General features: G+C 44.8%; 4 protein-coding genes and 1 pseudogene across 6 annotated transcripts; 2 read left to right on the top strand and 3 right to left on the bottom strand.

Moving 5' to 3' along the window:
- Window positions 1-3,658: 3,658 nt before the first annotated feature.
- On the top strand, window positions 3,659-7,561 carry LOC115248191 (protein NLRC3-like). Its single transcript, XM_029831814.1, has 7 exons — window positions 3,659-3,733; window positions 4,079-4,305; window positions 4,575-4,691; window positions 4,790-4,864; window positions 4,933-5,044; window positions 5,130-5,370; window positions 5,550-7,561. The coding sequence occupies exons 2-7, from the start codon at window positions 4,118-4,120 to the stop codon at window positions 7,139-7,141; spliced, it is 2,325 nt and encodes a 774-aa protein (XP_029687674.1). The 5' UTR covers window positions 3,659-3,733; window positions 4,079-4,117; the 3' UTR covers window positions 7,142-7,561.
- On the bottom strand, window positions 7,499-8,904 carry LOC115248192 (interleukin-1 receptor type 2-like). Of its 2 annotated transcripts, none has more exons than XM_029831816.1 (5): window positions 8,608-8,904; window positions 8,498-8,539; window positions 8,346-8,408; window positions 8,081-8,210; window positions 7,499-8,009 (listed from the first exon to the last, which is right to left on the bottom strand). In XM_029831816.1, the coding sequence occupies exons 1-5, from the start codon at window positions 8,630-8,632 to the stop codon at window positions 7,838-7,840; spliced, it is 432 nt and encodes a 143-aa protein (XP_029687676.1). In that variant the 5' UTR covers window positions 8,633-8,904; the 3' UTR covers window positions 7,499-7,837. The 2 variants fall into 2 exon arrangements, with proteins under 2 accessions (XP_029687676.1, XP_029687677.1); XM_029831817.1 differs by having other exon boundaries at window positions 8,498-8,509.
- A 150-nt stretch (window positions 8,905-9,054) lies between these two features.
- LOC101066054 (RING finger protein 121) lies at window positions 9,055-13,946 on the bottom strand. Of its 2 annotated transcripts, XR_003887156.1 has the most exons (10): window positions 13,786-13,946; window positions 12,594-12,631; window positions 12,061-12,202; window positions 11,680-11,834; window positions 11,482-11,589; window positions 11,012-11,132; window positions 10,811-10,944; window positions 10,332-10,433; window positions 9,523-9,906; window positions 9,055-9,397 (listed from the first exon to the last, which is right to left on the bottom strand). XR_003887156.1 is itself a non-coding variant. In XM_029831815.1 (9 exons), exons 1-9 carry the CDS (start codon window positions 13,864-13,866, stop codon window positions 9,786-9,788), a joined length of 1,002 nt encoding a protein of 333 aa, XP_029687675.1. In that variant the 5' UTR covers window positions 13,867-13,946; the 3' UTR covers window positions 9,055-9,785. The 2 variants fall into 2 exon arrangements, 1 of the variants encoding a protein (XP_029687675.1); XM_029831815.1 differs by having other exon boundaries at window positions 9,055-9,906.
- A 545-nt stretch (window positions 13,947-14,491) lies between these two features.
- On the top strand, window positions 14,492-19,398 carry LOC115248193 (ribonucleoside-diphosphate reductase large subunit-like; annotated as a pseudogene).
- A 1,054-nt stretch (window positions 19,399-20,452) lies between these two features.
- On the bottom strand, window positions 20,453-24,618 carry LOC115248190 (short transient receptor potential channel 2-like). The gene is made up of 13 exons (XM_029831813.1): window positions 24,479-24,618; window positions 23,683-24,375; window positions 23,403-23,603; window positions 23,096-23,260; window positions 22,682-22,856; window positions 22,399-22,599; window positions 22,157-22,319; window positions 21,986-22,078; window positions 21,659-21,851; window positions 21,455-21,582; window positions 21,306-21,378; window positions 21,103-21,220; window positions 20,453-21,012 (listed from the first exon to the last, which is right to left on the bottom strand). Exons 1-13 carry the CDS (start codon window positions 24,491-24,493, stop codon window positions 20,453-20,455), a joined length of 2,778 nt encoding a protein of 925 aa, XP_029687673.1. The 5' UTR covers window positions 24,494-24,618.
- Window positions 24,619-24,854: the final 236 nt, after the last annotated feature.

Here is a 24,854-nt window from a genome sequence, read left to right as displayed (position 1 = left end):
CCCCTATTTGGCCTCCAGTGACATCACGGATCTCTATGCTAATAATGGAACCTGTGAATGCTAACGACACGAGACTGAGAATAGATGTAAGACAAGAACGAAAACCCCCATCCTCTTCTGGCCGTTTCCTCTCCCTCAGCGTCCCTCACTTTCTATTACAATTACTGGGCTCTAGGCACTGGGTCCTCTCTGCTCCACTTGTCAGATGTGTGATGCTGGAGAGCCCGATCTCGTGACCCTTCTCTGCTTCTCACTCACCACACTTTGCACTGGTGTGTATTTACAGATCGCTTAAGAGCTCATCCTCAATCGTATAGGCTTGACATTTTTTAATGAGACAGTTGTGCCACAAAATCCCAACCCGCATTATATTCAGGTACAAAATGTACAACACGAGCCTAAAGAGCAGAAGACTGATCTTTGCCATCGTAACATGTCTGAGGCAGCAGAAAACGGCCGTTGGGCTTAGAGATGTGACTAAGAAACTGTGTGTGTGCGTGTGTGTGTGCGTGTGTGTTTGCAGTACAGATGTATGCTCTATGCTGAAGGGTGAGCAAGCGATGCTGAAAGAAAAAAACATGGGAAAAAAATAGAAATATTGGACACTGCAGAAAAATATACAATCATGAGTGTCCCTCATCTGAGTTCAGAACCTCCCCTTTAGAGTGAAGACAGCCTCCAGTTATCACTTTAACAAACAACTCAACACTAAATATCTGCCCTGAGTGTCTCTGAAGACCGCTTGTGAGAACTCTGTGTCATCCTTTACTTTCTAAACTGGCTCTTCCACCTGTGAATTTCTGAAACGAGTCGATGCTAAATCAGACTAAATGGATTTACGCTTCCCTTAAATGAGGTTTATCCAAGTTTGATTGACTTCCAGCGTCTTTAGCCTCACAAACAGCTGCACAAGTTCGGTCACGATTCCCTCTTTTTATACACTACACACATATGTCCATCTTCAACAAGAGTCACATCCCTAAAATACAGAACATGAGCACAGATTCACTAGAAATTATAAAGACTGGCGTCTAATTATAGGATCTGCTCTGCCTGTCTTAGCCGCGCGTAAACAATAGCGGGACACAATAGAGCCTTAAACCTTTTCCGTAGACTTGCGATCCAGAGGGCGAGCGAGCCTAAAAGAGTACGTTAAACTGCCTGAAACGAAAGGATCCAAAGATTCGAGGCTGGAACCTAAAGCCTGGATGAGGCAGAAAGCCGAGGCTCAGCAGGTGTTTTGTTCTTTTTGGGCATCTTGACTGAATCTACGACGCGCAGTTGCAGCTCAACATCTCTGCAAGAAGCTGCAGCGCTGAAAACATTTCAAGGTTCCGTCCTACCTTTCATCCAATCGACCACTTGACCGGAGCTCCACTTGCTCACAGGCTCCATAACCAGTGCCATGCTAAGAAGTTTGTCTCCTTCAGGTTTGACAAAAGGAATCCCACCCACCGCCCCTCAAAAAAAATGGAATGAAAAAGGGCGGCGGAAGCAAAAACACATGCAAGCCAAGCTCTCCCTATTAATTATCAGATTTCTTGAGTCACAGACAAGACGAGGTAGGTCCAGAAAGGTGCAGAAATATTGCTGTAGGGAGCCTGTGCGCAGCGCAGCGCAGCAGACTGGAGCACATTCCGGTGCTGAGCCCCCCTCAAACACCTCCTTCACTTGTCATTCATGTCAGGCTCAGTGGCGGTGCTACTGGTGGGTCCCTGCTGCCCGGCACCCCTTCTTCCAAAATGCATCCCAGCATCATCCAGAGCAGGAGGAGAAGAGCGCGCAGGCTGGCTGCTGACTGGAGGAGAGGCTGGCTGCTCTCTCCTCCCCTCACGCACAGACATGAAGTCATAGCCCTGACTGTGCGTGTGTGTATGAGGAGTGGTCCGTGCCACAGGCGGCAGCTGAGGGGAGATAGACATCGATTCGGGTTTGATGGCTCCAACATCAGGTGCATTTGGACAGTAACAGTCAAAATGAATCCATTTAAATATAAATAAGACTGTGCTGCTGTTCGAGCATGAACCCAAGAATAAAGACGTTTTATTAAGCTGACAGCACCTTCAAATCTTTAAAAAAAAATAAAATCAGTGGATGGGACAACAAAATGTAATCATCACGACTCCTTATGAATATTGAATGTAATCAAAAAGAAAACAATAAAATCTAAGATCATGAATTAGTTCAATTAATAATAAGAAAAAGGAGACCTACGATTTTATGATGTGTTAGAATAATTAAAGGTGAGTCATAATTTATAACCTAACTCATATATTACTTAAACACAGAAAGTATCGAAAAAGAGATAAGAAATCCACACAACAGGCTTTTACCTGTTTAGCAGGAATTCCTGCGCTTCTCCTGGGAACATCTGGGCACTTATCAGCCCTCATACCCCCACGATTCTCGGCTGTCGTCTTTTGTCGCTGCTCCTGCCTCCATCACACAAAGCGCAGTGATGGGGGGTCACCAAACAGGCGGGGGTGCACAGCTGCAGGCTGCAAGACTCACTTCACTTTATCACATGGACTCTCACCGAACTGCAGCGTTTGACCTTCTGTCAACCCTGTCAAAACAATAAATAAACTGCGGGCTTTAGAGTCTGCAAAGGCCGCAAAGCTGTTTCCACCGTATATACTGTATATGTGTGTGTGTGTGTGTGTGTGTGTGTGTGTGTGTGTGTTCGTTGTGCATTAAGAAAATTCATGTGGATATATAACATAGTATTTATTTTTAACCAGGTTTAACGATTATTTGCCATAAATAAATGCAGCACAAGATGATTATAGATGATCTGTTTCGTGGAATGCATTTAAAATTAAAGTAAGCTGCCAGTAAACGAAAAGAATACGAGCACAAACAAGAGCCAAACAATTTCTGACATTTCAAAATGTTACTAACAATCAGGTGAGAATAAAAGCTGAGCCTCCATCAGATACGCTGACATTCAAGATGTCAATAATAAAATAAAATAAAAATCAATGCAGGCTTATGGAGCTATTTTATGTGAAATATGCTGATGTAAGTTAACCTTTTGTCTACAAATGGGAATTAAAATGACATCAACACAATCGTAGAATAATAAAACAATAAACTGTTATTATACCGCATAAGGAAGTGATGTTTTTTAATTAACCGGAGTGAATGTTAGTACTCTTGGGTTTAAACCAGTGCAAATTCAAACTACAGAAGGCATTAAAGTTAGAAGGAAAATTAATCAATCTATTCGAAATCACGTAGGGATTAAAAGAGTTCCGCATCATTATTTATTTTACTATATCACCTTTTATCCCCAATTTGACTTTAAAAAAGACACAAACATCGAACAAGAATAACAACATTAAAGATCTTAGTATAGCTAATTTACACGTGTAAATAAGTTGATAATAAAAGCTTTATAAACTGTTATTGTGTGTTGTTCTCCCCTCCGGCCGCTAGATGACAGTATTTTCTGCGTAATGTTCCAACACTTCACAATGAAGGTAAAAGACCGTGAAGGTAAAAGACCGTAAAAAATGTTTTAGGTAAATGAGTTTTTAGGGGGGCTTTGTTTAAAATAGCTTTTGAATGTTTCGCTTTTTGTTCTTGTTTAACCACATTTTTTCAATAATTTGTCATCCCCAGTACCAGTTGGTGGCGCTGTTTCCAAATTGAAAAAGACCGAAAGAAGAAGAAGAAGAAGAGGGTCAAGGGTTTCGAAAGACGGAACTTCTTAAAACAAATTCACACTAAGGTAATATTATGTTCTCATATTCATTTGAAATTGATTTGTAAACGGTTGAGTTTTCAACAAAGGGAATCAAGTTGCGCTCCAACAACTTAAACTGTCACCGATCTGGTTTTTTTGCTACCGATGTCACTAAATTGTCAGTGTTAAATGCAAAGTTCTAGCAGCGGGGAATTATAGATAATTCTGCTGGGTTTCTGATGTATCTAATATATTGGTACATTGGTGAAGTAATCTGATGGCTAAACGTTTGTTTTGAAGTATTTCTGCATGTACCCTGTGAGAGAATTTAATATCCGATTCTTATAACTGATCAGTTTCACCTTTCTTTTTCTACTGATCCTCCATTAGCCATGACTGTGTGGCCTCCTCCTCTTCGGTAGCCGATATATGATGGAAAACGCCTTAGAAGTAGAAATGGTTGGGTCATCAGGCAGTTCCTCTATTGGAGATGCTGTCTCTGGTAGAGGACCTCATCTGCCTGGTGGCGATGGCGATGATGATGATGACCTTTTCTACATCCCTGAACGACGGCCGTCTCTCGACCTGGGCTCAAATCTAATGGATACCGGCCAGTGGTAAGGCCTTGTGTTGTCTTTCATTTTTACTCACTTATGTTCAGCAGTATGCATAATGTGATGTCGTTTGAAACCCAAAAAAAAATCAGGAAAGAAGATATCCCCTCAATGGCCCTCGATGATGAAAAATCTTGCATGTCTGTTATCCTTTTTTTAAAAAAAAAAATTGGCCTGGTTTAACTGCTACAGGAAAATTCTTATCATTAACTGACATATCGACAGGTACACTATTAATAAACTGTCATTCTGCCATATTTCTTTGTCACCAGGGCATATGCATATGCAAATGCAAATGCACGAGCATTGCCCCGAGAGCTGAGCTATGGGTCCATGACAAGTGACACAAACTCAGGCATCATGGATCAAGAAGATGGTGGAAACACAAGGTACAAACCAGAAGATTAAGCTGACAAGTTGTGCGCTACATTCGCCACCATGGCAACCCACGCGCGTGAACTGAACTGTGGTCATGTTTTGACTTTAGGGTCCAGCTGAACAGATCAGATTCCTTCTCAAGCTGCTGCTCCTTCGACAGCGACAGCGATGACACAATGACAAAGTAAGAAATGTGAGCGCTTGCTATCATGTGCTCCTCCGATGCTAAAATAAATGTAATCTCATCACCAGGATTAAAAATAAAGATAATGATGATGTCGCGGAGACGACTGCCACACCAGAATTAGTTACAGAACCAACTGGCCCCAGCCATCCCTCGCTGACAGTGGGATTCACTTTCAAGGTCAGGTTCTGTTGACCTCTGTTGGGATCTGTTCCTCATTCTCTTTTGAAGGTTACTCTGGTAAAACTGTCCTTTTCACAATCAGGCTATTTGTGACATATTTCGGAAATTGCCCAGCGAGGACCTGAAGGCAGTCAAGACGCTGCTGTGGAAGCGCTACCCGCGATCATTCAACACTCCCCCGATGCACATGGACCTCGTGGACCTCGTGGACCGACTGCTGGAGTGTTTTGGCCAGGAGCTCTCCCTGCGGATCACCGAAACAGTGCTCACTGAAATTGGGCAGAAGAAGGCGGTGGCATATCTCCAGACGTTACGGGTCCTAAGTAAGAACTCGTCTTTGTAAATATGATTGCAGACAGTGACTAATATATGAAAACTTGGACATTTCATGCTGCGTAGTTTTTATTAATGTTGAAATGTTTCGTAAATTCTGACAGTTTTGTTTGTTTTAAGATTAAATTAACTGTAGGACTTACAGCAAATGCACGCTTTTCTTTTTCAGATGAGGTACGTCACGATTTGTGTGAGACTCTGAGGAGGACGTATGGGGACGTGTGTGAAGATCCATCCAAGCAGGAGGAGAGGCGGCCCTTTGACGACGCATTCACCGACCTCCACATAAAATCCACGAGCAATAACGGTCCAAATATAGAACACGAAGTCATGCAGATAGAAAAGCTTGACAGCAACCAGGACATTGGGGACCTGCTTTCAACCAAGGACATCTTGACCTCTGAAAGGGTCGAGCAAACGTGCAGCAAACTCGCGGTGCTCATCGGGGTTGCCGGGTCGGGAAAGTCAATGGCGGTCCGGAAATTAATATTTGACTGGATGGAAAGGCGAGCGCATCAAGACGTCTCCTTTCTGTTCCCTGTGCCGTTCAGAGATCTGAAGCAGTTTGAGGGTTCCGAGGTCTCCCTTTTACAAATCGTCCAAACGCTCTACCCGGAAACGAGAAAACTGAGGGACGAGGATTACAGAGGAAACCACTGCAAAATGATGTTCGTTTTCGATGGTCTTGATGAGTACAGCGGGCAACTGGATTTCCAAAACACTAAGCTCGTGAGTGACTACGCTGATCCAGCTGCCCTGAACGTCATCATAGTCAACCTCCTCAGAGACCGACTCTACCACCGCGGCCTTTTCCTGGTCACCTCACGGCCACAGGTGAACACCTACGTCCCTTGGGATACAATTTATGACGAGATAGAATTGCAAGGCTTCTGCGACTCAGAAAAGGACCAGTACTTTCAGAAGAGGTTCAAGGACCCGGATCAGGCCCGCCGAGTTATTGCGCACATCTGCTCCGTCAGAACGCTACACATCATGTGCCACCTGCCCCTGTTCTGCTCGTTGGTGGCCAATGAGTATGAGCGCATATTTAGAGAGCAGGGGGTGCAGGCAGAGCTGCCCAGGAGCCTCACCTGTGTGTACACAAAGCTGCTGCTCACACTCACACAGCAGCATCGCAGATTTAGAGCTCCGGATCGGAGCCCAGCTGAACAGAAGGACTTCATCCTGAAACTCGGAAAGTTGGCATTCAAAATGCTGGAACGCGGCGAGTTCAAGATCAGCCAATACGATTGGAAGGAAGTGGGAATCAGCGACACCGAGGCTGTGATCAACAGCGGCCTGTGCATGCAGTACATCACAAAGCTCCACGTCCTGGAACAAGAGAAAGTTCTCAGCTTCATCCACCCCACTGTGCAGGAGTACCTGGCTGCCCTTTATGCGTATCTGTCATTCAGAGACCTGGAGAAAAACATCTTTGAAAATCAGGTGAAACGGAAATTAAAGGGAATGATTAAAGGACACAGAGCGATGGAGCTGTACAAGTGTGCGCTGGACAGGAGCCTGCTGTGTGAGGACGGCAAACTGGACCTCTTCCTGAGGTTCCTGTTTGGAATGGCAGCCAACAGCAACCTGGAACTCCTCCGACCTTTCTGCACGTCGTCGTTCACGTGGCCTTCGTTGGCTGAAGAAGCCGCGGCGCTCCTGAGGAGGAAGATCGGAGGGGGTCCCCAGTCGGACAGAAGGAGCAACTTACAGCTCTGCCTGGAAGAGTTAGGTGTGCACACCGGAGCAGCATCCTGATGCTAATCTTAGCGTTGCTACGCTGCAAGGAGAAAATGATTTTGTTTAAACCTAATGTCATCAGAGAAAGCACAAAGGTGACATATTGAAACAATATTTTTAATTTTAATGCATTTTGATTGTGGAGGGATAGAAAATTGTCTGTTTGTATAATTCTTATTTTCTTTTTCGATATTAGATTTTAATTCATGTCTGTCGAATTTTCTTAGAAAACCAAGTAATGATCATCAGTAATCATCAGTAATGAACATAAGGAATTATTTAATGCACACGTTAACCTACAGCTTGTTTTGCCATATGGAGTCCTGGGCGGGGGGTTCCCATCTGCCAAAGACAACATGAAACTGACAAAAATGATCAATGGCTTTAGGATGTTTATTTTGCCATAGTTCAAGAATAAAGTCAATAATGATAGACAAATAACCGTTGTGACATTTACATAATGAAATTACACTATTACAGTACATCAGAAAACACCTTTATTTGGATAAATTACTAGATTGCAATAATCTGGACAGTTTATTGTGTCAGTTCCAAAATTCATTTCCTTCTAAACATTTCCCTGAATTTAGATCCTAAAATCCTCACTGACAGCAGAGCCACGCAGTTTTTATTTATCATACGCAGAACATGGTCCTTTCTTTTAGTAGCACAATGGGTATTGTGTTGATTTTGCACATAAATGACTAAAAAGATTTAGGACTTTTCCCCGCACGAGTCGCTGCCTTTGTGTGTAAGAGTTGTGCGTTTCTGCACTTTTCCGGCAGCGTTTGTCACAACACAGGTGAAGGTGGATGTCAGGTCTTCCGATGTAACATTCTTCAACCACAAACTCCTCTGGAGGATCGACTCCTCCTCCAAATGAATCCTGGAAACAAACATTCACCTCAGCTTTGTGCCACCCCCACTGCTGATCCCAGAATTATTACTGGTACTCACACTTCCATCTCCACTATCCTGCCACTGCTGGCGGCATCTTCAGGGAAAGAGCCGTCAACCAGCCAGTAGATGAGCGTCTGATCAGCCGCACAGTTGGGGAACGCTTCGCAGTACAGAAAGAGCTGCTGCCCTGCGGGGCCGATCCATTACGAGCAGTTTCAGTACAGCACAGCCTCAGTGTTTGTAGAGCATCATAGAAAAACTCTCTTTCCTCCAACAGAAGTCTCTAATTAAGGCAGAATAACCGATTTTAAAACGCACAAACCTGCAGGAGCCTTTATTTGAACGCGGTTTGATCCGATGATCTCCGGAACTCTATCCTCCAAAACTGAAATTAAAGTTTTGGTGAGCAGTTAAAAAAAAGAAACACACGGGCACACTTTACATTTAAGCACCTTCAAAGCAACATTTTGGTACCTGGAAGTCCATCTGCCAGCAGCAGGCACAGAGAAATCACACCTGTAGAAGAGACACAATTTTCAAAAAGCGTAACGATGCGGCGCAGATGCCTGAAGTCGGTCACAGACCTTCGATGACGGTTGACAGCTTCATTCTGACTTCAGCAGCTTGGGCTCCTGCTGGCTGGCTTTATATCCCGAGACCACTTCCTCTACGCCCACTCAACACACACCACGGGGATTTCCTCATAAACACATCTTGTTTTTATGATCACATTACCCAAACATGTCAGTTGTCTGGTCTCCATGGTGATCTCCAGTGTGGTTTGTTAGCATCCATGACCCTTGTTTCCACTGATATTCCTAATAAGTGACCACTAGTTTCAGCTATCCAATGAGGTTTTCAGTTTCAGAGGATGTCCCTGGTGAACTCCAGGGAACTCCAGTCTCAAGCTGCAGGTTTAGTCATCAGCACGGAAACATGTGCTGCAGCCCTCGTGGCCAAGTCATCACAGACCAATTTCACGTATTTTGTCTGGAAAGTCACCAAAAAATGACAGAAGGGCAAAAGATTTCACCGATACGTCCTGTAATTTCGGTAAACCGAGCCTTTACAAACCAAGTTACATGTGCAGGAACAGAATCGTTTACAGTATTGAAAGAGATTTCCCATATGGAGCTATTGTATAAAATCCAGAGAAAACAACCTGCGACCTTCGGAAGAAAACGCGTTTTAAGACTAAAATAAAGGTGATAGAGAGAAATCAGTTCCACTTGAGCAGCCCCCGTCTTATTCGGTCACCAGTGACGAAAGAACTCATCTCACATGATCGTGACTGTTGGGAAACTCTCGGCTCACTCAAGCACAATGATGGAGTCAGCGACCCGTCAGAGTGACTGATGCACAGGTTACGCTTTCCTGGAACAGAAGGCAATATTTAGGTTTCTGCCTTTTTAATATTCACGAGCGAATTCCCTTCAAAATGAGCTCGAAAACAGTTTCAATTAATATTAACAAACACTAGACAAATTAGTAAAAAGCACCTTTTCTAGTATTTTTGACAGCTGCTTTACTGGGGTAGAACTCAGTTATTAACTTGGTGAAGTAAATCCCTGGAAACAGACAGATTTCCAATTAAACCCAAATAAACCGTAAATACAGATAACGTGTCTATAAATATATACAAAAAGGTATAGACACTTTTGAAATGGTGTTTAGTTCAATATCCGGCCCTCAGTCTGGAGCCGGTGCACATCTTGTCCACGTTACGAGATATGTCCATTCCTGACAGCTGGGGTGGGGGGGGTCACTCCAGGCCTAAAACATAGTTGATGCCTTGCACAAATCCAATGATGACCGGCTGCCAGGCCACCAGGTACCGCAGCCAGTCCAAAAGCTGTCCGTACATGACGTGCGGCCGCTCCCAGCTAGTGGCAGGTTAAGGAAATCACTTCAGCAGCCACCTGACCCAAAAGGTCAGAACTGAAATACGATTCCTGTTCTAAAAAAAAAGGAACAGGAAGCTTTCGTATAACCTATAATGTTTCACATCTTGTTGTGAATACCTGTTAATGACGTGCCAAAAAATTAGGCTTTGGCGACGGTTCCTCTTACCAGAAATGATCAGGTTACAACACTGGTTGTTATTGACTGTGCATGTTTGATTAGATTTGTTAGAATTCTGTATGAATGAGTGACATACTGGAGTGTGGAACCTGCTTTGTTAAATATCTTGAATAAACAGAACCATATAAATATGCCTGCACGGCTTTGCAGTAAAATAGGAGCTACTTTAACCCGTAAACCTGGTCTCAAGGTCACTTTTAGAATGTGAAAATGACAAAAAGGATACGGGTTACTAAACATTCGCTTCAGATCCACCTTCTCTTTGCAGTACGGGCACATCTGCTTCTTACCAACGATGCACCAGCCTCTGATGCAGAACTCGTGGAATCTTGGTTTGGAGTTAAGGAAACAGGAAAATTGAGCAGCAGTTACAAGGAAAAAAAAAAGGTTAAATATAACTGAAAGGGTTGAGAATTTGAGAAGAGTTTTTCCCCCAAACAGGCATTACCTCATGCGTGATAATCTGGCCAGTAAACAGAACCGCAAACAACATGACAATGTAACAGACAACAGTCGTGGGGGAAGTGATTTTAATACAGGCACTCGTGTTCACGGTTCTGTTGTATAATCTAAAGGTTACATACTCGCCTAGTTCCCTTTGCCCTGCTGACTGTATCAGGCCCAACAAAAGTAGATTAACTTTGACCGACATTCATTTCTGCACAGCTAGTGAAGGACATGCGTCTCCAGCTGAAGGAAGGATACACATGGTTGCAGGAGAGCCTGTAGGTGTTCTCTATAATACCCTCTTCGCTAACATCCACAAGGATGGGCTGACCACACACAGCACAGATGTTGTCAGAGAGGTGCTTGGTTGGCATCCCGGACGCGCTGTAATACTGAGAGAAACCAACAAACAAGTCAGAAATGCAAAGGGATGCAAAGAGTCTGCAGGTGTTTGCTTACCCCAACAGTAGAAGCCATGAAATCTGCACACATCTCTGCAAAGTCTCTACCCAGGACTCCGTAGTACAGCCCATAAAACAGCAGAGACACACCAAAGTCCATCGCGTCCTCTGGCTTTATCCTGGAGCGATAACAGAACCGAGGCTCAGCTGGGCTTCCACGACAGCTTCCGTTTAACATCTACTTTACATTTCCAGACTACAGACGGTTTACGTGATCTTGTAGACATAATGACACATTGTTGTAAATAGCCAAAGACTTAGCTAAACAAACACCTGAAGCAAGCTTTTATACACTCCTGAATGTTGCCACATGAAGGACAGGAAGCTTTTCCCTCAACTTTATCCCATACTTGTAGTCTGTCATATTTGGTTGGAGTTTCTTCACAAATTTATAAAAGATCTCAATTTTAAATCGCACGGGTTGTTGCTGATCTGTAATTCCGCTAAATGGTCATTTTCTCCACATACCTGAATATAAGGTTTATACCAAAAAGTGTAAACATGACGACGCTATAGCCAACTATTCCTGTGGCATAGCTGATCTTGTAGAGGAGGAGAAACCACTTATACACCAACCTGCCGGAGACAAAGGCGATATCTTAGTGCTACGTTACAGCTTCATGCAGATGTCTTTAGGTTAGCGGATGAGGTGGGAAAGAGTCTCACCTCGGGGTAGTGCAGGCCAGGGGCTTACGTGTGGCGCGGAAAGAGACGTAGGCTGTGATGACAGAGAAGATAAACCAGGTGGTAAGAAACCTCCACCAGTGAAGTTTGGTAGTAAAGTAGAGAGGAACTACCCACATCTGGAACAGAGTCACCAGCTACAGCAAAAAAAAAAGTTACATGGCAAGTGTTAGAAGAAACAGGTAAACACACACACACACACACAATAAACACACTCAAGTCTGATATGTGGATAGCTAGCAAACAGATGCAGTCTTTACTTAAGCACACACACATAATGGTAAATTAATTTGTATATTTTGATGACATATTTCATAAATTCATAGAAAGAAAGTCATGCTTTGGATGTATTTTGTGCCTTACATTGTATGATTTTGAATGTCTCTGCTTCCACTGCACAAGGACTAGCTGAGCAATGACAAGGGTGACTATGAGGATGAGCACCATCTCCGCGTGCATGGCCTCATGGCCTTTGTGTTTGGCGTGCATTCTTGCATGCTCGACCCTGTGAAAACAACCAAATATTCAAATATATATATACTATACTGTAACTCTACATCCAAGAAACCACCCTTTTCTTATTTCCACAGGATATCAAGATGGGTAAGGAACTGGTCACAGGTAATATGTTGCTGATTATATTGACTGAATTATGAGGACTTCAAAGCCCAAGAATCATCAAACTAGATTAATTGGACATTATGGTCCATCATATTTCAGAATTTGTAGATTTGCTTAAATGGCCAGTTTATTTAAATGGTACTAGTGTCATAATTAAAAGGCTTGTAAGGGTACCTATAAATTAGTGCAAATACTGGTTTTCAGTCAGACAGATGTTTGCATTGCATATGCATGCATAGCTTGTAAAAAAAAATATGCAAAAGGATAATACTTGCCTCCACTTCTCTTCTGGTGACAGTTTGGAAACGTCAAACTGGAAAGCAAAAGACAAATTAAGGCTAAACCCTTGAATAAACAGACCAAAGGAGAGTAGATTTACATAACTAAAGGCTATAAGCATGAACGTGCCGTCTATCACTAGGTACTAACTGTAGCCATGTGAAAAGAATTGTTTTAAATGAATTAAAAATGGTTGAATAGTGCACCCCCCAGCAACATCCTTGTTAGTTCTTAGCCTCTTTCATCAAGCTTAATGGCTTATTAAGCCACCCATTAACAGACAGGGACAAAACCTTGTGCAATCATCCCTGTGTGATATAATTTATGAAATGAAACGTCCTCCAGCTACAGATTAACAGAGATTAAACGACCTTCCTGTCTGATTCTAACGAGTATTTTTGTGTTAAATAGCAATATATCATACAAGGTATTGTTGCCATACAAGGTCAGATAAGATAAGAGGTCGGCTTGGTTCATAGCTTAGATCTTAGACCCTCACAACATTCCTGGATCCAGTTCGTGAACCGCAACATCAGCAAAATTGAATAATCTGTCCCTACATTTCTTGAAATTGTCTTTTTTGGGGGATTATTTTGCTTCAAACAGATGGATTACTACGGCTATCACGTTACCTCCTCGAACTGGCCGCTACCACTTTGACATTTACATTTAACTTGGTTTGCAGAGAAAAGCTCAATATTGATTCGACTGAGTTGACCATAACAATGTCGAAAACGCATGACCTTTGACCATAAACGCCACATCGCCTTCATTTACAATTTAGATGCAATCGGCGTTCACTGACAATCTAAGAGACACGACAGGACAGGCCAAATAAGCCGTTATTTCAAAACATATGTGGGCTAATGTCATCGGATCATCGGCTATCTGCAACACGCTCAGGGTATTTGTCATTTTCATATTAGCTGGTTTACATGCCGGGTTATCAAACGATCAAACATACAGACAATTATTTTTTTAAAGAAGCAACATATTTTCCAATTCGATACTGCATTTGGTAAATCTTCAAGAGCTCTTGGGGAGAACTGGCTAACAGTGACTAGCTGCTACACCCGTGGAACTTCGTACTGACAAAATCAGTTAGGAGTCGACAGCCATCGCCTCATTAAATAATATGTCGATTTCTTTAATTCATCGTGTTAGAGAGAGACCGTCTATGACACACACCTGAACTGTTTCTTCGTGATTCCCCAGTCCATGGTCTGCGTGCTCCACTCCATCAACCTCCACCTCAAACACCCCGGCCATTTTCGGAGTGCTGCTTTACCGTTCCGGGGCCATTAGCTTTAGCAGCTAACCTAAGCCGGCCACTTCCTGTCTTGTTGGCCGTCCTCACTTCTTCTCTCATCAGATTACGTGTACCTCAACGAGAATACCGCCACCCAGCGGTTGATTCCCCGATCACCTTTCAAAATAAAATTGCAAAAATGTAGGTCACCACATCGCTGTCGGAGCGTGCTGGATTTCTTTTACTGTAAGTCCAGAACAGTATATTCACAGTCAAATTGGCTGAGTTTATAATAAAGGGTTACCCATGACGCAGTCCTCTTAATAACGAGTTCTCTTTTAGTAGCATCATAACATGCCTACAAAAATATTTTCTTAAATGCTCCATTATTAAAAACGTCCTCCTGTTATTCCGCTCAACTTTTATGGCTTTCAAGTTTTAATGCTGCTGCGCGATAACAATAAGTCAGGCTGCAACAATAACACAGATAGTTACTGTTTTGTAAATATCCCGCCACATTAACCGGATGTGGCCGTCGCACGAGTCAAATAGCCGCATGTGATTGGTTGAGAGCCTTGCGCAGCTCTTCTCTGATTGGCTGATTCTCTGACCGGCTTTCATTTAGTTTTGTAATTTGTCCGCGCTCTCAGTTTGTGCTTCTGTGACAACAGCTGAACTGGTTGCCGCTCCATTGTAATTGGTGTTTATAAGGAATTACTAGTAAATTAATACACTTTCAGGACCCACTGAGAGTAAAACATTTACCGCTGGAGCTTGGAAGACAGTTGTCTCGTCGCCACAATGCACGTGATAAAGAGAGGTAGAGGGATTTTAATATTTGCGCTGTCAAGTAATTTGGTAATACGTCTGTAAAGGTTCATGCAAACTGATAAAAATGTTCAAAATAGGCTTAGATATTTCAGTGCATGTGTGCTATGTGTATAGTTAGTTTTCATTTAAGTTAAATGTGCTTTTGTTTTAATGGCTCTCTGCACACCGGCATGTATTTCATTTAGTTTTAAGAAGAACATAACGAGATCTTCTTATTGAAGCTTTTTGTAGAAAAGAGCAAAAAACAAAAACAATCACCATAGAGCTGGTTTTGTTTCCCAGCTTTTGTCGTTCGAGCGTATTTCTATCGGTGTTTTGCAATGTATATGTACACCTTAAATTGCCAAAACGTCGTTCTATACAAGGTAATTACATACAGCGATTTAAACATATATACATGCAATATTTAGGAATGGCGCGAACTTAGCAGGTCCACCCATTGTTGGAATGTAACTGAAGCGACAGGTGTAGGCTTCATGATCTCCTGTCACTTTTTCTTGCACAGCATTAATTACACTACAATCGTGACTATTTTCAAATGTTTTCACTTTTAGCTGTTTTTTATATTACACTAGACTTTACTTGGCTTTTAACTTTCCCAACTACCATCACAGCCAGATTTTCTGACCTGGTTTTCTCCTGATGATTTTCTGTTTCAGATGGACGCCAGGAGGCAGTAAGTTTTGATAAAATCACATTTCGCGTCCAGAAGCTTTGCTACGGGCTCAATTCTGAGTTTGTGGACCCTGTAAGTACAGTGTACAGTTGCATTCTTCGGACCCAAGTCATCTCTGTTCTAGTATTTGTGAGCCTTTTCCTGTGTTTTTGTCAGGCTCAGATCACCATGAAGGTGATCCAGGGCCTGTACAGTGGAGTCACCACAGTGGAGCTGGACACTCTGGCAGCAGAGACTGCAGCCACTCTCACCACCAAATATCCTGATTATGCCATCCTGGCTGCACGGATCGCCGTGTCCAATCTACACAAAGAGACCAAGAAAGTCTTTAGTGGTAAGACAGGCTTTATATAGCTGTGGAAACTATACTGGTAGTGATGGTTCCAGAAAAAGTCATAAATCTGTCATAGTTTGATATAAAACAACATTTCTTTGTCACAGATGTGATGGAAGACCTCTACAACTATGTGAACCCATTGAATAAGCAGCACTCTCCCATGATCTCTAAGGAAACCCTTGATATTGTCCTTGAAAACAAGGATGTGAGTCACAGCTGACCAAGCCGCTTGCTCAGTTTCATCATCACTGTGTTAACGAATGATGCTGTATTTCTTGCAGCGCCTTAACTCTGCCATCATTTACGACAGAGACTTCTCCTACAACTTTTTTGGCTTTAAGGTAATATTGAAATGAAATATTTTCAATTGAACACTTTACGCACATGTTAATGTCATTAATTGAACTTGTTCTTGGCTCCAACAGACTCTTGAGAGGTCATATTTGTTGAAAACTAATGGAAAAGGTAGGCACTTAAAAAAAAAAGTGGGTTCAGGGCATAGAGACAATGTCGGGTTTAAGTGCTTTAAGTGTGGAATCCAACTATTTTCCGTAGTTGCCGAGAGGCCGCAGCACATGCTGATGAGGGTAGCAGTCGGGATTCATCAAGCAGACATCGAGGCAGCTATTGAAACCTACAACTTGCTGTCAGAGAAGTGGTTCACCCACGCTTCACCCACTCTGTTCAACGCTGGCACCAGGAAGCCGCAGCTTTCCAGGTTCTAACTCAGCACAGCTCAGAGAATACATTCCATTTAATCTATATTGTCATCTAATTTGAGCTTTCTGCAGTTGCTTCTTGCTAGCAATGAGGGAAGACAGTATCGAAGGCATTTATGACACGCTGACGCAGTGTGCGCTTGTCTCTAAATCTGCCGGCGGTATCGGACTGGCAGTTAGCTGTATCAGAGCTACAGGCAGCTATATCGCTGGGGTGAGTAAAGGGAATTCTGCAGGCCTTAAAGAAAAGGTTTTTTTTTGCTGAATTTACTTACCTTTTTTTTGTTTTTTTCCTTATCAGACGAATGGGAGGTCCAACGGGCTTGTTCCAATGCTTCGAGTTTACAACAACACAGCACGCTATGTTGATCAGGGGGGTAACAAGGTAAGGCGTTAGAGGAGAGACGGTATCGTGGCTGAACAGATCAGAGAATTCATTCACTTTGACTCGTGTTTGTTGATCAGAGACCTGGAGCCTTTGCTGTGTACCTGGAGCCGTGGCATTCCGATGTGTTTGCGTTCCTGGAGCTGAAAAAGAACACTGGCAAAGAGGAGCAGAGGGCCAGAGATCTGTTCTTCGCTTTGTGGATCCCAGACCTCTTTATGAAACGAGTGGAAAGCAACCAGGTGACAAAATAAATCAGTTTGGATTCTATTTCTAAAGCTTTTGGTGTATTTGACGCTTTGTGTTGTTGTTTGTAGGACTGGTCTCTGATGTGTCCCAGTGAGTGTCCTGGGTTAATCGATTGTTGGGGTGAGGAGTTTGAGGAGCTCTACACTCGGTAACGTCCGCACGCCGTCGTCTTTTACAACAGCTTTCACTCTCGGAGCTAATGTCGGCTGTCTTGTCCGTCTTCAGATACGAGAAGGAGGGCAGAGCTAAACGCGTGGTGAAGGCCCAGCAGCTGTGGTACGCCATCATCGAGTCTCAAACAGAAACCGGCACACCATACATGCTCTACAAGGACGCCTGCAACAGGAAGAGCAACCAGCAGAACCTGGGCACCATCAAATCCAGCAATCTGTGCACAGAGATTGTAGAGTACACGAGCAAAGATGAGGTGACTGGGGGAGACCTCGTAGCCGTGGCTTGTCTTTAAGAATACTGCAACGGAATTTGATGTGTTATTTCCTCTAATCAGGTTGCAGTGTGTAACCTGGCGTCCATTGCTCTCAACATGTACGTCACCCCGCAAAGGACCTACGACTTCAATAAGCTGGCATCCGTCACTAAAATCATCGTCAGGAACCTGAACAAGATCATTGACATTAATTACTACCCTGTGCCCGAGGTGTGCCTTCTTCTCCGGTGTTACTTCTTGTCACACACACAAACACAACCACAACCTGTTGTTGGCTTTATATCGCACCTGACTTTGTCCATTTACAGGCTAGAAGATCAAACATGCGTCACAGGCCGATTGGAATCGGGGTGCAGGGTCTGGCCGACGCCTCATCCTCATGCGTCATCCATACGAAAGCCCAGAGGCCCAGCTGCTCAACATTCAGATCTTTGAGACCATTTTACCTACGCTGCCCTGGATGGCCAGCTGTGAGTGGCGGCTGAATTTGGGCCGTATGAAACCCTATGCTGGCTCTCTGTCAGCAAGGGGGTGCGTGACTTTTACTGACGCCTCAAATCAAACCAGCCGATGTGTTTGGGCTCAGCATCATGATTTTGTGTTCCAGGTCCTTCAATATGAATGTGGGGGAAAACCCAACAGATTTGTGGGACGGAACGCTCTAAAGGAAAATCGCCAAGTAGTTGTCATAGATATCAGCAGTGTGTTAGTGCTGATTCAATGGCTCTTCCTTCTGGACCAGCTCATATTGCCTGTGTGCGTCCTCAGACATGGCGTCAGGAACAGCCTGCTGCTGGGCTCCCATGCCACAGCCTCCACCGCCCAGATCCTGGGGAACAACCGAGTCCATCGAGGCCTACACCAGCAACATCTACACGCGCAGGGTTCTCTCGGGAGAGTTTCAGGTCGGCACAATCGGCAGAATGTTTTCATCGTGTCGTGAAAGGTCGCTGAGCGCAAAGTTTGGCCTCGCCCGCAGATTGTGAATCCTCACCTGCTGAAAGATCTCACGGAACGAGGACTGTGGAGCGACGCCATGAAGAACCAGCTGATCGCTCACAACGGCTCAATCCAGGTAGAGCGTCACGCTGAGAGCTCTACATATCCACGACAATAACATTGTATTGCTGCGGCAACAAGCAGTTCTTGATTTCCCAAACAGGACATCCAGGAGATCCCCGATGACCTGAAGCAGCTGTATAAAACCGTGTGGGAAATCTCCCAGAAGACCGTCCTCAAGATGGCAGCAGATCGCGGCGCTTACATCGATCAGAGCCAGTCGCTGAACATCCACATCGCAGAGCCGACCTACGGCAAACTGACCAGCATGCACTTTTACGGTTGGAAGCTGGTAAGTCGGGGGGGGATACGGCTGCATGATATCGAGAGGAAAGAGGGATCTTACTCCTGATTTGGTCTTTCTGGCAGGGCTTGAAAACAGGCATGTACTACCTCAGGACGAAACCAGCCGCCAATCCCATTCAGTTCACCCTGAACAGGGAGAAGCTGAAGGAGGCCCAGTCGGCCAAGAGTAAGGAAGAGGCCAAAGAGTGCAACATGGCTGCTATGGTCTGTTCTTTAGCCAACAAAGACGAGTGTATGATGTATGGTTCCTAGTTAATGTGGGCTGCCCTCATTTTGGGTGCACGTTTCTTTATGTACCTTTTCTTTTTTGTAATTCAGGTTGTGTCTATATGATGTTTGAACAGGTGTCTCTGTTATCAAATCACAGATATTTGCAGTTTTTATTTAATATTTGAAGCCATATTGTTATTACAGGTGTAATGTATGCAGTTTTGTATAGAATTGATGGTGTATGAGGAGCTAATATGTATCCTTTTTATTCCATAATCATTTGTAATATGTGGGCAACACTAAACATGTGTATTTTAATTGTTTGTACTTTAGATGAATGAAATTAAACTGTTTTATCCAATCATTATTGCTTGATTATTTCACTTTTTATGCCAAATGCAATGTAAACAGCTAGCAGATTGCAGAAAGAGACCAGACGCAAAAGTCCAAAAAGGAAATAGTCTGTTTTCACCACAGACCACTTCAAATTCTGGCTATGGTGCGTCTGGGGACAGGTGATGCTGCAGGTGATGAATTAATAAGGCGGTGTGTCCGCGAGGCCTCATGAGAACAGTACGTGTAAAGCAAGCTGAGACCTGTGCTGACAGACTGCGGCAGGTCTGACGCCACAGGAAAACATGCGTGCAGCACCGAGCACAGGCTCAGCCACAGTGCACCTTCAAAATACACCCAGAATGGAAGCGTTGTTCTTTCTGAGCACAAAGGAGCACAAGAAAAAATGTGAGTGTGCAACAGCAGTACAAAAAGCGCTTTTATTAATCAGCTGATTAATCAATACCGACAAATTGTGCAGCTTTGGTAAAAAGGGTGAACTAATAAGATTCAGAGTTGTGCTGCCAACACCAAGGTGCTGAAATATGCATTTTAGCTCTTGCAGTAAATTTGCATCAGACTATCATATTCTAGGTGTGACCTGGTATCTCGTGTTACATGACACGTTTGGCTGGATCTAAACTAAGACAGGTGTAGATACGCTAATTCGGTGAGTGGAGTAAATGTTTAGTTCTGGTGTAACAGAGCTCAAACTCTAACTGCTGTTGCTGGGACACAAAGTCATGCACGTTCAGGGAAAAGATCACAACAGCAGAACATCGCTATAGTAACGGTTTGACTCTGACCCCATCGATTGATCCCTCCCCCTCCCGTGACCCATACCCCGTGTCCTGGGAGCTGCTGCTGCCTGTTGGCGAGGGGATGTCTTTCTTGGTTCCAGGTCCTTTGTCGCTGTCCCCGGCATCGGACCGCACCGCGGCGGGCTCAGTGGTTCTACCTTTTTCCCACTGAGCCTCCTTTTTGGTTTCTTGCAGCTCTATATCATTGAACTTGTTGCCTGTACTCTTTATGCCTGTGCTTTCATTGATGCTTTCAGCCTGTTAGAGCCCTGTCTGGCCGTTTCTCGCCACCTGCCTTCCCTGGGGCAATCTTCCCTACCCTGTTTGCCTCACCTGGTGTGGGTTCTGATGTTACTTCTGCTTGAACAGAACTCGTTTGCGCTATTACCTCCTCCTTCACTTCATTGCCTGGTTTGTTCATCTTATCTGTTTCCGCTACCTCTTTGCTCTCATTTTCCTCATTTTCAAGCTTTGGTTGAGCTCGACCTTCCTCCATTTTGACCACATCACAGTCCGATCCCTCGCTTCCATATTTGGACTCTCCCGCTGCACCTGGTTCAACCTCTTTATCCACACCCTCCTCTCGGTGGTGTACTGTCACTTTCAGCGGTGTATTTTTTTCATCCTGTTTGCCGTTGAATCCTTTGAAATTGTTCTTTGCGCCCATGATGTATTTCCCCAGCACAGAGGAGCCTTCCTTGTTTGCATCATTTGTGCCCTGAACGTCATTCATCACAATCTGCTGGACCACCTTCAGATCGCCATGCATCCTGAAGACCACTTTGTTCAGCTCCGTGATCCGATTACCGATATCTGAGTAGGAGGAGAAGACTCCAGTCATGGCGCAGCATGTTGCGGTACACGTATATTATCATGCGTTCATGTCATGGTTACCATGGTTACCTTTTCTCTTGGTCTCCTCGAACTCTCTGCGAGCCGACTCGATGTAGCGCTGCACCAGAGCCTTGGTCACCTGCTGCCGGTACGACAGCTGGCTGTCTTCAGATCCCTTACCGTTAGTCTAAAACATGTTTAACATCAAGGAGGTTCAATTCGTTGCAAGATGGTTTGTAGACTTTTTTCAATATAATCCTTTAATTGTTTACCATAGAATCGATTGGTGGGTATTTATTCTCAGAATTACAGCAGCAGCAGCAGCAAAGTTGTTTAAATATCCCTCTGGAAATTGAAATAAAGTAATACAAATGTAATTACCAAGCATCTCTGCTGATTTAAACTGGATTCTAGAGGTCACCTTAAGATCTGAAAGACAGCTTTGGGTGAGGGGATGACGTTGAAGGGCACCGGGATGGTGAGACCTTCCCTGAAGTAACTGAGGTACAGCTTCGATCGGGCAAACTTCCACTCAACGTCTGCATCATCCTGAGGTCAAAAACAAACGGTAAACGCGCCCGGGCCCTGCCCTGACCGCAGCGGCGAGGTGGCGGAATCTGCTTACCTCGATTTTCTGAAAAGAGTTGGTGATCATGGCAATGAGCATGTTGAGCAGGACGATGACAATGACGAGGGTGAAGATGCCGTACAGGATCCTCCCTACGAACTCCGCCAACATGAACTGAGGCATGTCCACGTAGTCCTGGTTGGCCACCCCGAACATGGTCCAGAACAAGAAGTGGAACGTCTCATTGAACCTGCGGCAGCAGGGAGAGGAGATTATCACAGTGAGACTGGATTTGCACTGAACTCTGTAGTCATTTTTCACAATTTTTGGGATTGAGTATGAGCATAACAGCAACTGGATAAGCCTGAGGCCTTAACATCCTACCTGCCCAGATGTGGAGAGATGACATAAGGGACATAGACATTATTGATGCCACACAGGAAGGCTGTTCCAATGATCATCAATATGAACATGAATCTAAAAAAGAAGAAAGAGACATTTGCAATCATCTTTAATCAACATTTACTACAGGAGCTGAAGCGGGACTGCTCCTACCTCATCATATCGTCAATCATCTTCCCGATGGAGATCTGCAGAGTTCCCAGAGACTCGTGGGCCGGCAGGATGTACGCCAGGCGCGTAAAGCTCAGCATGCTGGTCACTGCAAACAGCACCTCTGAGATCAGCTGTGGGTCCTCCTGATGCCAGGTGTCACGCACTGCAAGACAGTTCCGTCCGCTCAAATCCAGCTCTGCAACCCTGCCGGGTGACTGACGGCGTTTATGAGTCCCTCTCACCTGTATCAGTGAAGTAAGTGCACTCTTCTGTGCCGCTGTGGTCCTGACAAAGGAAGTAACCTTTGAGCACGATGAGCACTCGTAATGCAAAGGATGCCAGGTACATGCTGAGCACCATCACATCCAAGCAGTTCCACCAGTCCAGGAAGTAACTCCGCAGCCCCTCGATCCACACTTCCTTACACTCATACCAGAAAAATCCTACAGGAGACAAAAGAGTGTCGACGCTAAAGCCTGGATTCAACCGAACTGTGCATTTAAGTAGGAAGTAGAGCGGACCCACCGACCACCCACACCATGTGGAAGGAGCTGTGGAGGATGTTCTGCTGGCGGGAGGCAAATTTGTCTCGATACATCTCCATCGTTATGGACTCTCCGAGCAGCGTGATGAGGAACCACAGGTAGGACGCAGCGTGGAGGAGGAATTTGATGACAGGGATCTTCAGGATCCTTCCGGCCTGGTGAAAAGGTGAAGATAATCTGTCACGTGTTTATGAATTGTTGTATTTTCTGCTGACAATAACAAGTAAAGAAAAAAAAATCTGTTCATTTCAAATAGTGAGGCGCTCTTAGGTATGTGCATATGCAGCCATAGATGGAACATTTGTATTTAAAAAAAATTTATTTTACCTGAATTCTGCAGATAAAAACCCAATTCTGACAGAAACAATCTACTTCCTTATGAACCGGCAGGTACCTTAGACTTTGGTGCGATCCAGTAGACGAGGCAGAGGAACGGCATAGTGAGGAAGATCCCCATGGAGACAAACAGCTTCCAGGCTGTACGGCTGCCTCTCCACCCTGCCAGGTTCCCGCACCAGATGGATGACAGCACCTGCTGGCAGATTGGGTGGGCCACAAACTGCAAAAACAAAGCCACAATCACGGAAACCAATAGTAACAATCCATCGTCTCGAAACAGTCAACTATTGTGTTTCACAAAGGAATGTGCTTCGAATAAAAAGCTTCTGGAATGTTCAGCCAGTACTCTCTTCCACAGCCACCTGCTTCTGGTTGTAGTTGACAGCGAGCCGGAGGCGCGACAGACTCGGTATTCCCTCCTCGAACGCCTGCCCCTCAAAAGAATCCTGGCTCTCGTCGCTGCAGCTGTTCAGGATGGTGGTCACCTCGCTCTGGTTGCGACACATGCCCAGCAGCTCCACGGCGTAGTCCTGACACAGCTGCTCCAAGCCCAGGTACTGAGGCTGCACGGGAGGAAGGCGCCGCGGTCGGTTAGGGGCAGACAACAGTGAACAGCCAGAAATCCTACACGTGTCATCGCACCTTGAACTCCGGCTCCTTCTGCGAGAGCTTTCGGAGCTCTTTGCTCAGACCGAAGGCTTTGAGCATGGGGTCGTCAGAGGTGATGGACAGGTAAGCGCGACTGGCGATGCCTCGGTAGGTGTTGATGCGAGATAAGGAGAACTTCAGCAGGTCGTACTGCCTGCCGTTGCGGCACTCCAGGCAGTCGCAGGATATCTTATGTGGCCACGGGATGATGTGACCTTTCTGTGTGAGCATGGTGACAATGTCATACAAGTCTTTCTGGCAGGCTAAGGTCAGAGGCGTCACGCCAGGGGCAAACTGGGAGTTGTCAATGGAGTGGTCGAAAATGGCCTGTGAGAAGGAGCGCACGTCCATCTTGTTGCCCTTCTCCTGGTCCAAACGGTCCAGGAGGCGCTTCACCACTCTGGGCTGATTGGTGTCGACGGCAACTAGCAATGCCTCGTGAATCTGCCGGAAGTCAAATTTGACCCCTTGCAGAAGGGCGTGCATGGCTTCTTCGTTGCCCAGACGGATGGACAGGTTAAGAGCCTCCCTCCACTGGCGGTCCTCAGACTCATCCAGCTGACGGATGATGCCGTCGCCGGTCTTCAACAGTCCACGCAGAAACTCGATTTTCCCCTCCTGGATGGCACCGATGAGCTGAGGAGGAAACCGCATCTTCTTGTTCATAATCTCTCGCCATTGCTCCGGCTGGGGATTAAAAACAGAAGCAATAAACATTCAATAATCTACATTCATGAAAGTGATGACAGTAACTAATGCAACTAATTATTCACAGCAAAATGAAGCTTACTGTGAGGTTTTCCATGCCGAAACCAAGGTGGCAGACTTTTGAGTGCTGGTCTGACCTTGAAAACCCCCGTCACTCTCCCTGGAGGTGGGAAATCAGGTGTTGCCAATTATTTGGAGCTTCACCAATAAAAATAGATGAATATCAGTAGAATCCAAAGCAGCTTCGATGAGGGACCCGAAAGCAACGCTGTCTCACACTCATGTGCTGCTGTCTGACTGGATGAAGACGGCACCAACAACCGCACTTGAATCCCTCCTGGGCTTAGCCAATTAAAATGTAACCAGTTCAAAGTGTTTTCCGCTCAGGTGGGCCCAAACTAAACTGTTTCAAACAGGAATTAACTCTGGCTCTCCCCACTGGAAACAGCTCCGCAACA

This window comes from Takifugu rubripes, unplaced genomic scaffold (assembly GCF_901000725.2).
Source record: "Takifugu rubripes unplaced genomic scaffold, fTakRub1.2, whole genome shotgun sequence".
Classification (NCBI taxonomy): domain Eukaryota; kingdom Metazoa; phylum Chordata; class Actinopteri; order Tetraodontiformes; family Tetraodontidae; genus Takifugu; species Takifugu rubripes.
This window is presented reverse-complemented; position numbering and strand designations above follow the sequence as displayed.